General features: G+C 42.0%; 1 protein-coding gene across 2 annotated transcripts in view; it reads right to left on the bottom strand.

Annotated features, from left to right (window-relative positions):
• Positions 1-1,972: 1,972 nt before the first annotated feature.
• The window catches only part of SGCB (sarcoglycan beta), a 35,430-nt gene continuing 23,811 nt past the window's right edge, over positions 1,973-13,591 (bottom strand). The window contains exons 4-7 of one of the 2 annotated variants that reach the window (XR_011316995.1): positions 10,843-11,034; positions 7,793-7,924; positions 5,757-7,017; positions 2,929-5,678 (exon numbers count right to left, since the gene is read on the bottom strand). Coding sequence is in view for 1 of the 2 variants with exons in the window: in XM_069744483.1 (XP_069600584.1) it covers positions 6,817-7,017; positions 7,793-7,924; positions 10,843-11,034 (525 nt within the window). In the remaining variant the exon portion in view is untranslated. Of the gene's footprint in view, positions 7,018-7,792; positions 7,925-10,842; positions 11,035-13,591 lie in introns of both variants that reach the window. The other variant, XM_069744483.1, reaches the window with a different exon arrangement.

Raw genomic sequence — 13,591 nt, 5'->3', positions numbered from 1 at the left:
GGGCCAATCAATCATACCAGAATAAGGATGGGGCCATGCATACCAGGATGGAGATGAGGGCCATGAATACCAGGATGGGGTGAGAGGACCATATTTACCAGGATAGGTGATCTTAAGTACAGAATTGACCACATTTTTTGCTTCAGTTTTTTTCTCCTAATTTCCTCCTCTAAATCCTAGGTGCGTCTTATAGTGTGAGAAATATGGTACCTTTGTACAATTAATACTCTCTTTAAAAATGATGCAAACTCGGCTTTGGGAAAATGGCCGCCGCGATCTCTTGTGCGCACGCGCGGCATCCCGCGGCCATTTTCCTGAAGTCCCGTGCAGCAGAGCACTACATCTGCGCACGCGCGGCCCCAGGAAGATGGCCGCCCCCACCGATGACAGGGGGTGATAGCGCAGATCGCGCGCTCCTTGTTCACGTGCCCACAGTGGATTAGTCACCTCAACGTGCGGACACCACTACGCCACCAACGTAAAGCTGAGGAAGAAACAGCGCTGTGAACACGCCCACCCGACCTGACCAGCCTGATTGACAGGCGAAAACGGCGACTTTGGTAATGTATTGCGCAGCGTAGGTGGGGAATCAGGGTACACTACATACACTATAGTAACGCACAGCGCAGGCCCTATTTAACAGTATTTATATCTCAATCTCAAAAAACGGGGTGACAGGTTCCCTTTAACTTCTTATTCTCCATTCACTGTTAGGTATAATTGATGTTATTCTTCTGCAAGTCAATACAATCATGACAATATCAAATATATATGTTTTGCCAATTTTTCACTTTATATTCTACATATTAAAACAATTCTGGTGATAACCAATTATTAATTTAATCTTTTTTGCTTAACTATCGTATTTTTCGTTTTATAAGATATAAGTGCTAAAGCGTAGAGTTAAGGGAAGCATTGTAAGTAACATGAGCCATGTTTGTGACTAACATGTGAGGAGAAACCTTAGTACTCATGTATGGCACTCTTCTAGCTCCCAGGGAACCCCAGGAATTCCACATCACTACTATCAGTCCCTAAGAAGTTCAGTTGCTCTCAGTCACTGGTGTCGCTTTCTTCACTGTCATCATACAGCATACCATCTTCGGTGCCATCTAAGTTATTTGCTAACTCCACATTTTTGGAATGACTTTATACCGGTTTCGTCCTTCACCATGATGTTTTCACCGACTCACAAACTTGAGTGATAGTGGGTCTCTTCATTCGTCCAGAAAGTGCGAGATCATGATTGCTAGCAGCCATCCATTTGTTCCATTCTTCTCACATGAAAACTTTAAAATGTTTATTGATTGAAATGTTAAGAGGTAGCAGCTGACTGGTAAGCCCCCCTGGAATTACGGCAAGATGGGTCGGCACTTCTATTTTGTGGTTTCACGAACGTGTGCTCTAAACTGGTCAAGCATTAACCTTTTTTATAAGTCCTCCAGGAGGTTTGGACCACAGTCAACTCCCAATCCCATTCCATTCTCATGAACATGCACAACTCCTCCTCATGAGACAGCTTCTTTTGGCACTTTTCAAAAAAGTAAAACATAATATTGGTGGCAGTTTCGTGCCATCACAACCGTGTAATGTTTTTTATTATGTCCTGGCACATCAGAGGTTAGAGGGACTTCGTCCATATTCCCAATCTTGCCCATTTCAAAATAATTTTTCCTTCTGCTGTCGAGTACAAACTTGTGGAAAGACAGAATCTTGGATTCATATAATTGCAGCATTTTTTTACGCAATTCTAGATTTGGTGCTCATAGAAAGGCCACATCTCCTCATGAATCTGTAGCACCATGATGGTGATCCAGGAAAGTCAGCAATGCATTTAGCTTCGTATATGATCATTTTTATAGAAAAAAGAGAAGCCATTATTTCTGTGGAGTGTTAGCCATTCTTTAATGTGCTTGTCTAACCATTTTGCACCACGCCCACGAAAACCATATTAGATTTTTTTCTGCTTTTTCTAGGTCATCTTCCGGTTTCCTCCACTCTTTTTTTTTCAGCTAGAAGAGGCCCGAAGTGTCATTCCGCTGCTCTGTTCTCATGCTCTACAGCATATTTTATTACCTCCAGTTTAAAGTGATTTTTCTACGCTAGTCTTTTCTGGTTTGATAGCCTTGAAAAATGTGCAATATGCAGCAGCAGCCAACAGTACGGTATTTTTCTGCAACAAAATACAGTATTAAAACAACCATCAGCACTGTGTTCTTAGTTATGGGGGCATTGCGGCTAAGAACATGAATGGATAACAGTTAGGATCCATAGATAACACTTATGGGGATCTATGGATGACACACTTATGGGGATCTGTGGATGATCCACTGTTATGGGGGATCTGTGGATGAGTGTTATGGGGATCTGTGGATGACCCACTGTTATGGCGGATCTGTGGATGACCCACTGTTATGGCAGATCTGTGGATGACCCACTTATGGGGGATCTGTGGATGACCCACTTATGGGGGATCTGTGGATGACACAGTTATGGGGATCTGTGGATGACACAGTTATGGGGATCTGTGGATGATGTACTGTTATGCGAGATCTGGGGATGATGATGCACTGTTATGGGGGATCCCGCCGCCACAATTGACAGCCCGCCGCCACAATTGACAGCTCGACGCCCGTAACTATGATTGACAGCCCGCCACCTGCAGCCACGAATGACAGCCCGCTGCCATGATTTACAGCCTGCCACCGCAATTGACTGCCCGACACCCGCTTCACATGACTGTCCGTCGCAAGCTTCGACTGGGCCACTGTGAGTTATAACGCAGTTTGCGCTTTCATGTAAATGTGTGTTCACTTTATAAGAAGCACTGAATTTTCCTCCTCACTTTGGGAGGGGGGGATCTTACAAAGTGGAAAATACCTTTCTTGTCTAATTGTGAGAGCCTTTTTCAGTTTTCAAAAGTTTTTTGGGCAATGAATGATCTGCAGTTCTTATTGGTATCATTTTGATATACATAAGACTTTTGATCACTTTTTAATTTTTTTGGCTTAATTAACAAATGGCAATAATGGCACAGCATATGATGTTCACTGTGCATGTTAATATAGATCAAAAGCATGCATCATTACAAACATGGCAGTACCAAATATGTGCAGTTTTTGCGGGGCTTTGTTTCTTCCAAAAATATATATATTTTGTAATTATACATCTTTTTTCTTTTTACAATACTTATTAGTCCCACCAGGGGACTTAAACATACGATCCTTTGATGGCATTGCTAAAACACTGAAGAACATATGCAGTAAAGTGCATTATCTAAGCTGTCAGTGTCTGACTGACAGCTAGACTATCAGACCCTGCCTTCATGGTGCTGATGGATGACAGAGGGAGCATTCTCCTTCTGTCAAAGTCCTCACATGCTGCTATCACACTTATATGGAGCGAGGCCGGCCAGGAGTCTGTATAACTCATAACTCAGACACCGGTGAATCCCTGCAGCGCACAGTGTGTGCGCTGGGGGGGGATTCATAAGTCTGCACTCACACAGTGACAGCAGACTTATCGATTTGGACTAGACAACCCCTTTAAAAGAGATATTTCTATCAAATCTTCTTGGCTTTGTTTCCATTCCATGGTAGTGGTGTACAGAGACTAAATTATGATCATTCTGAATTCTGATTACCTCTGAATTGAATACAATGGTATACAATTAAAAATAATCATTTTGCAGAGAAAACAATTAAAATAAAAATGTGTTACATTAATAAAGAGGGTACATGAGACACAACCAGACTTATATGGCAGTCATCATCTACTTTATATTGACGAGAATAGAGTATATCCTCTAAAACATAACTATTGCGTCCAGGTTATTCGGCCAGTTAACGAGCACCATCAATGATACACAAGCCGATCGGCGTATGTTACTGGTCTCTTTGCGCAAACTGCCGATGGCTAAGGGCTGATACTCACTTGCGGGAAACTTGGATGAGTCTCGCACGGCAATACCCGGCCCTCAGGAGCGGAGCGTGCATCTGCATGTATTCCTATGCGGCCGCACGCTCCGGTCTGAGTGCCGGGTATTAACATGCGAGACTCATCCGAGTTTCTCACAAGTGAGTATGAGCCCTTATAGGTGCAGAATAACTGTTATTACCATTGATTACACAGGGTGATGTGCTGTTGACAATGACTTCACATAAATTACTTGATCACCCAACGAACGAGCATTTTTCTTGTTTGTCGGGAGATCATCGGTATGTTTATTAGGGCCGATAATCGGAAACAACTGTCCTTACGAACGCTTGTTCAACGATTATTGGTTCATCAAATTTGACAACTAGGCTAATGCATAAGAAACAATGATTAACAGCAACTGAAGATGCAAAGCTGGCCGTACAAATGACACACACTAGATAAAAAAGTATTGGGACAGGTATTAATCATGAATTCCGTCCCATTACCACGGATGTATAAAACAAGGCTCCTTGCCATGCAGACCGCCTTTACTAACATCTGTGAAAGAATGGCTCTTGAGCAGAGGGCACAAAAGCCAAAACTTCCTCTAGCGTTAATATCAGCCGAGAAACTGTGCACTGGACGCTTCACGGCATGAGTGTCCATAGCCAAACAGCTGCAATGAATGCGAGCCTTACATCACCAAGCACAATGACAAGTGTTGTATGAAGTGGTGTAAAGCTGACACCACTGGACTCTGGAGCAGAAGAAATGATAAATCACACTCCTCTATCTGATGGACAAGTCTGGGGGATTGGCAAATGCCAGAAGAACATTACCTGACTGCCTTGTGCCAACTATGAAGTTTGGTGGAGAAGGAATAATGTTATTTTTTTTAGAAGTTGGCCATTTGGATGAATGGACAAAAATTCCCACAAGTACACTAAAATCTTGTAGAAAGCCTTGCCAGTACAGTGGAAGCTGTTTAAGGGGGTACAACTCCATATTAATGCCTTTGGCTTTAGATAGGATGATATAGTGTGTATGCACTGGGATCTCATACAGTGTATGCAGAACATTGGCAAATCCGGATGAATGTGGTGAGATCTGCTGATACTGTAATATCTGTGCTGAGCATACACATACAGCTAACATCAAATTCCACTGATAAAAGCCTCGATCTGCCAGCCATCCTCCGATACACGTCATATCTATGGCCAGTGCACGAGACTAGTAGTGCTATTCACACTATCCATACATGTCACATGAACTATGTACCTGCCTACACCCATTTACAATGCAGAAATACAGAGAAATAATCTGATTACAATGTTTATATACAGAAGTCGTTTTTTTTGCTGTAATATTAAGGCTGTGTGCACACGTTCCGGATTTTTCGCTATAAAAACGCGATAAAACCGAGAAAAAAACGCTCACATTAAGCATCCTATTAAAAGAATGCAATCCACATTTTGTACGCACATGCTGCGTTTTTGTCCTGAGCGGAAACGCATTCCGGAAAAAAACGCAGCATGTTCATTAATTTGCGGAACCGTGGGGATTCCGCACACATAGGAATGCATTCATCCGCTTACTTCCCGCATGGGAAGGACTGGGAACCATATAATTGTTAAAAAAAAAAAAAAGAATTAAAATTAAAAATCGTGATATACTCAACTTCTGATGGCCCCCGGAGTCCTCCCGCCTCTCAGCGGTGCACGCGGTGGCTTCTGTTCCCAGGGATGCTGTGTGCGAAGGACCTGGGATGACATCGCGGTCACGTGACCATGACGTCATCCCAGGTCCTTCGCACACGGCATCCCAGCCGCCGCATGCACCACTGAGGAGATCGGGGGCCGTCGGAAGGTGAGAATAACCATTTTTTTTATTTTTTTTAATTATTTTTTAACATTAGATCTTTTTTCTATTGATGCTGCATAGGCATCTATGTTTGACAAGTGTGACCAACCTGTCAATCAGTTTTCCAAGCGATGCTACAGATCGCTTGGAAAACGTTAGCATTCTGCAAGCTAATTAAGTTTGTTAAACGCTAGTGTTTAGCGGGAATACGCATGCCAATTCTGCATGCGATATACCCACGGCAGGAGTTGCTGAATTGCCACAGAAATTTCCGTGGCAATTCCGCAACGTGTGCACATAGCCTTTTTAATCTGCTTTTGATCTGATCCCGATAGTTCTCTCCTGGGCATTCTGGAGGGAAAAATACTGAAATAATGTCAAAAGCCTAAAAAGTAGATTTGGCCTGTAAATCAGAAAAACTAACGCGCCGTACAGTTAAAGCTGACAGCTAATCCTCCCAACTCCATTTACATTTTCTTGGAACACAATCATTGGGAATAATGAAGTTCAACATGTCCAATCCTTTATTTCCTCAACATGTGCCATCGTGGGAGAGTAAGGAGACCACCTCATGTATGTGATCACCCTTAAGAGAGTTGGGTGGATCGATTTGTGGGACTCTTGTCCATCAGCCCATCCCAGTAATGGGGGCTCTGTGAGTCTCTAGGCACAGCTTTTGATTAGCCTGGTTGGCGTTGTGTCATCTGTGCATCAAAATCTAATGACGACGATTTGTGAACCTCTCGTTCCGGGATCGGAGACTACTGACCTGGCCGATGGATCATGATGCGCCTAACTCTGACCTTTAGGTTAGCATTAACTATGCCAATTTACAATGTCATGGAAAACACTTACAATCCCTGCTTGTCAGACCATAAATTCCGGGGACCTTATATCAGGATGTTATTTCAAACAGATGAAACCGATGACATTGCTAAAAAAAAGGGTTACGATATAGAATGGAAACCCAAACAATCACACAAAACAAATACCGAAGGAAGTAAAATACTGCATGAATTGATGGCTTGGTTTTGCGCTTTAAAATGTTGCACCGCAGGGGTTAACTGAGGTTTGGCAGCCCATGTTACGACTCTCCACCAGCACCCTGAATAGCGTCCCATCCGCACACATACACAGCTTGTACCGCTCTGTCCCATCATCGTACATCAGCTCCCCGGTGGAGGTAGGTAACCGGGAAGGAGAGACCATCACGCTGCCATTCAGAACGATGCTGTTTTCCTGGTGGGAGAAAGACATGACAGGCTTTAGGTCCACAGGCTTAATATTTAGTATTGGACATTAAAGGGCTGTTACCGACCACCGGAGGAAGAGGTACGGAAACAGCTGCTGAAGCTAAACTTACGGTAACTGTTTCAGGAACTCCCATAGAAGTGAAAAGAACTTTGGCCGTTTTTGCTTACGAAAGCAAAAGAACCTTTTTGCATTTGCTAGATCCAATTTTCCCCTATTTTTGGTCTTATATTTGAAAGAAAAAAGCTTTTCCTACCAATTGAACAGTAAAAAAAAGTGCAGTAATTGGATGACGGATGACATCTGCATGCTGTCCTATTTTTTTTTCCAAGGAACCAATGTCTGGTTTGCAAATTGGATGAAAAACTAACGTCTCTGAACTACCCCACAGACTATAAGACATAGCTGAAATACACAGATGTGTGAGTGAGGCCTAACACCCATTCACTTGTATGGGAGCTACAGTATAGTGCAGAGATTCCTAGGAATGGCTGACATGGGAATAACCCGTTAACAAACCTTCATATAATCTGTCTCAGTAAAGTAACATTTCCAAGTTGCTCATACCCATCCAATACTCCAGATCCTGCAATGCTGCAAATCATTTACAATTATTATCCATATTTTACTAGATGTAGCGACAATAAAATAACCCAGCACCACAAACACAAAAAAATATATAAAATCAAAATTGAATATTACAAATGCATAACCCAGCAGAAGCACATTATAAGTAAATGAATATAGAATTGCAAATACTTACTGCTTTTAGTACAATGTTGCCACCAGTCCGAAAATCTATAGTCTTTCCCATTATAAACACTCCTTCATTTCCACGGACAGTGATTTGCCCATCAACATTAATTTTAAGATCGCTGCTTGCGCTGCTGGTAATCTACGGTAAATAATAAAAATAGAAAAACAAGAAATGTGAAATAGACCACAGTCCTGTGCACGTGTTTTAGGTAGGTATGAAAAAAATACTTCACAGTAATCACACTACCAAAAACCGAAGTGTTATAGTTTATTTACATCAATTTACAAAATGCAACGGGAATGAACAAAAGAAAAATCTAAATTAAAATCAATATTTGGCGTGATCTCCCTTTGCCTTCCAAACAGCATCAATGTTTCTAGGTTCACTTGCACACAGTCAAGGATTTTGTATTATAATACAAACCAGAATACAGAATAAGTAAAGTGTGGTTTGCTTGTTTTTTCTAACAAATTGCGCTAGGGACCTGGATTTTCTGAAGGGGGCCGCCCTTTTAAAAACTATCTTCAGAAAAAAATAGAACTGGAAGTAATGATATGGCCCCTGCAGTGATCTGATCGTAAAAGGAATCTGTCAGCAGGTTTTTGCTATGTAATCTGAAGCCAGCACTGTCGGGGTTAAACACAAATTTCAGCTATGCCTCACTTATTAAACTATGATTGTTTTAGCACCTGAAGCTTATCATTGGACACATCAAGACTGCCTCCTTGTCCAGCAACGCCCCCTCCTGCGATAGGCACCTCACTGTCTATGGACATTGTATATACAGAGACAGATGTGGGCGGGATTTGCTTCCTCAGCTCTGCTTCATGCTAAATCTAAACACTCTGCTTGTGACAGAACTGCTGCACCCAGTAACCTGAGTGATACATCGTTGGATTCAGGGTCTCTTTGCCTACATTATGCTGCGTTCACATGAGGTAGCAAAAACCTGCTGACAGATTCCCTTTAAACGTCATTGAGTCTGTCTGGAATTACATGAGACAGAAGGATTTGCACAAGCCCACATCCACAGAAGATCAGTGGTTAGTAGGGTTGAGCGACCTTGACTTTTTTATGGTCGAGCCGGGTTTCGCGAAACCCGACTATCTCAAAAGTCGAGTCGAGTGAAATCGGCCGATTATGGCGAAAAGTCGAGGATCGACCGAAACACGAAACCCAATGCAAAGGCAATGGGATTTTTTTTTTTTCCTCTCTCTCTCTCTCCCCCTCTCCCCTCCGTCCGTCCCTGAACTGAAAAGCTGGTGTTACACAGTGCAAATCGCTACAGCGCAAAAGCGACAACATGGCGATAGGCGTCCACGCCCCTAAGACCTATGTCATCACTCTGCCCACGCCCCTTCAATGGCTGAAAAAAATGGCGCCAAGCGCGTCATACGAAACGCCACTTTGGTGCGAAAGTCGCGTACCGCATGGCCGACCCCACACAGGGATCGGGTCGGGTTTCATGAAACCCGACTTTGCCAAAAGTCGGCGACTTTTGAAAATGAACGATCCGTTTCGCTCAACCCTAGTGGTTAGTGCTCCAAGATGTTTGGAAAAACCTCCCTGCCGTGCTACTTCAAAATCTGCATGCAGAAGTGTACCCAGAAGAACTGATTCTGTCTATTTGATCACATCAAATATTGATTTTAGATTTCCTTTTAGTTCTTTCACTTTGCATGTTGTAAATTGATAAAGATAGCGTATTAACACTTCCATTTTTTAAAACATTCTTACTTTGCAGCTTTTTTTCCTCCTACACCTATAACTTTTGCACAGTACTACATATATACACACGCACACAGTTGTATGTAAATCTGTGCGCTCTGACTGCTGAGAATCCCCCGGGCGCCGGATTCCCTCCTCCAATATTCTATGGGTGAGACCACAAATGCCACTGGCTGCACGTTCAAACCTCTGCTCACCTGCAATGCCAGACAATTGTGTCCTGAAATTGTGTGGCCATTGGACCTCGTGACTGGTGGAATTTCGGCCTCATTCCTCACCATTACACAGAAATAGATAAAGGGGTTATCCGGTCTTAAGCTACAACTCACTTGTGAGTGAGTGGCCGTCGTGTGACCCCAAGTATATGATTTCTATTCTCAAGGCTAGATTCTGACTAGATGGGTGCGACCTCCCTCAACGCAAGCGTATTGAGCGGAGCGGGAGTCTCCGCCAGTGCTGCAGCTCTGAGCACCTCATACAGACAACTTGTGCAGAGCCCATGAACTCACTGACTGACTAGCACTGCTGACATAAGGAAAGCGCTGCAGACATGAGGAGCAGAGGCGGACACTCAGCGCTGGATCCAGGGAGGGTGAACAATGAAAAGTTTGTTTAAAATGAGCTGCAGCAATGGAGACAAGGGTTTTCTGAAACTGGGAAATCCTGCATGTGGCATAATAGTACGCACGTCGGATTCCCCGTTTGGTGCGGGCTCCGGCGCTGAGCCTGCACCTTTCCAGGCACATGACAGCTGACATGTGCCCGCAACAGCCGCAAGTGGAATCTAGTTAAATGTCACTGACAATCTCTAACAGCGGCATTTAACTTGCGCATACATGATCGCGGGTCACCGATGGGTCGGCATGACAACCAGAGGTCTGCAGCAGACCTCTATGGTTGTCACTGCCAGGTCTGCACTCATAGCAAGTGAGCATTTCTGCTACACACAGGCGATCTGATCATCGGATATATTCAGTGAGGCCAATCCACAGCTTTCAGCATAGAACTTGTGACAATTAAGAGCAAGCTGTGAATTTTGTAATACTACGGCGCGGTCTTTATTCCATGGAGGGTTCTTACAGAACATGTGAACAAGCTAGAATGTTCCTAATTACAACAGATTGCGGTTGACATGGTAGTGGATTCATTCACAATGTGGGCATAGAAGCCATGCCGAAAGCCTGGAAGAATCTGCAGCATCTAACACATGGAAAAACATGGTACTTGTGTTATAACTAAAGACAGACATGAGTTTCTGTAAGAGCCACGGCAGAGTCATAAGAAAACCTGCAGGCAATGTAGATGTATACTATGATTATACGTGTTACCCTTTCTGTAGACGCTCTCTGCACATTCAGTGTTTTTACTCCTTTTGGCAAATGGAATTCATGTTTCTCGTAATCTGTGCTGAACAAAGTGTTCTGAGTCCGAGGGTCCACAAACTCCATGCCGACGTCACTGGTGATGGAGGTTTTGTTCTTGTCCACTTTCAACACAGTTGAACCTTGCTGCAGAATCACCTTTGAACCAAGATTAAGAATATATAACACAAGATCTGTTACTGGAGTTAAAAAGTACCTGTCATTACATTGTTAGTTCATAATCAAAAGCATATCAGAAAATACGGAACTTTGTAATAGATCTCATCAGAAATCTGCTGCTCTTTACTCATGGATAGTGGTGAGCGAACATGCTCGGACAACGTGTTATTGGAATATATTGTGTGTGCTCGGATAATATGTTCAAGTCCCCGCGGCTGCATATTGCTGTCTAAAAGCAGCGGGGACTCGAAGATATTATCCGAGCAAAATATACATTATCTGAGCACGTTCGCTCATCACTACTCATGGATACTTGGATGGAGAGGACAATAAGCAAGAGGCAGATACATTCTGCTGCAAGTTCTCCTGAAACAAGTGTAACTGTCATTTAAGGAGAACTTGCAGCAGAATGTATCTGCCTCTTGCTTATTATCCTCTCCATAGTCTTAGGAGCAGCAACTGTCGTCATTCAGTAATAGGAAATTTGTATTCACCGAGTAAACATTTTACCTATGAATTTAAATTGTAAGATTACAATCTTTACATTACATGTATATTACAAAGTTCCATATTTTCACATGTAACACTAATAATGAAACAGGAAAAAAAAGAGTTCATCATATGAATAGAGTCAGATCTGATTATATCATTCGATGTGCAACTCCAAAATGCTGACCGACCGTGAACTTCCTGCAATAGGGAAAAATTGGATACGGGCACCAACTGTAAAATTGCCAAAATGTTACATGATTATAGCTGATAAACTCTCGTGCCCTTAGTCAGAGAAACAGAATATTGCCAATACAAAGAAACTAGACAATCAATTGACATATAATATTTCTCATGAATACGAACCCATTGCAAATTTGTGTACATAAATAAGGTATCAATCACACAAAGCAGTGCTACTGAATGATCCGTGCAGGGACACACACCAGCAGGACCGCTTATTACTTTGTACTGTGTGATGATTACTGTTATTTGTGAGGATTGATTGTTCCTTCACTCTTATGACACATTCACACTATCAGTATTTGGTCAGTATGTTACATCAGTATTTGTAAGCCAAAACCAGGAGTGGAACAGTCAGGGGAAAAGTATAATAGAAACATATGCACCACTTCTGCATTTATCACCCACTCCTGGTTTTGGCTTACAAATGCTACTGAACATGTGAACGTGGTCTTAAAGGGACACGGTCGGCACAGAATGACTGTTGATATGAAGTACCAACTTTTGATGCATCACATTGGGGCGAAACATTTATTTACACCTTCCCACCTGCTTGTTTTCTCTTTATCTCCACTTTCCCTCTTCTTTGATTTGACAGCTCCAGCTTCATAGAGCCAGAAAAGGAAGGTTATAGATGAAAAACAAGTAGGTGGCAAGGTGTACTTATTCGTTTGTCCCGCCATGATGCACCGAGCGCCTGTAACAGTAATTCTGTGCCGACAGTCCCTTTAATGAGGAACCTCTATTAAAATCTATATGTAGTGTCTGCATATCCTATGGTCGGACCCAACCAGACAGCACGGATTACGCTTTTGGTTCTCTAGCAATAGACACTTTATATTTATTCTATCTATGGCGGGTTTTTGCACAGCCTTATTCAATTTCTGACATGATATGGCTGTTTTGCACTTTATTGTCTATACATGAATATATGCTAATCATGGTTCTCATGTTAGAATGATTTTTTGAGATTAATATCCCATATGTAGTCTGTATATTTCTGTCCTGTCCTGGGGTTCTTCAGTTACACTTATTAGTTACCTTGTCATATATGTGCTCTACCTTAATATGTCTTAAAGAAAATGAAAAAAAAAAAAAATTATATATATATATATATATATATATATATATATATATATATATATATATATATATATATACACACACACACACACACACACATATATATATATATATATATACACCGTAATTATTTTTTTTTAGATACTTAATAGCTTCACTTTCATTTGTTGTTTTGTTTTTCCTGCAATTACCTACTCTAGGCATTTTGGAATTAGAAGCAAAACAACAAAGGGCATGAACCTGAAGAAGAGAATGATACCGTAATCCTATTCTACTATTCTACTATTGCCAATAGGTTCGTCTACATGACATGAGAAATATCATGAGGTGTCAATTGATTGTCTATTTATTTATATGTTTTGGTTATTTTATCGCTGCATGTGGTGGCATATATTTTTTTGGAAACATGTTCCCATGATACCTGGCAATATTCTATGATCTTGGGAGCTCCATTGCATCAGAGAGTTTCTTTATCATGTGACATTTTGAAACTTTCCTAATAAGACTGTATGGTGCCAGTATCCAATTTCTCTTTTTTGCATATTTTCATATGTAGGGTTTATGATACAAACATCATTACATGGCTAGTCCGTGGCCCTGAGACCCTCCTCCTACTTTCCAGCATCCCCAATGCCTCCTCTGATTAGTAAGCCCGACCCAATGTCCCGTGTTCATCACACCAGTTATCTACTAACCAAAAGGGGCACCGATTATTCTGGCA

The sequence above is a fragment of the Ranitomeya imitator genome, chromosome 1, assembly GCF_032444005.1.
Source record: "Ranitomeya imitator isolate aRanImi1 chromosome 1, aRanImi1.pri, whole genome shotgun sequence".
NCBI classification, from domain to species: Eukaryota; Metazoa; Chordata; class Amphibia; order Anura; family Dendrobatidae; genus Ranitomeya; species Ranitomeya imitator.
This window is presented reverse-complemented; position numbering and strand designations above follow the sequence as displayed.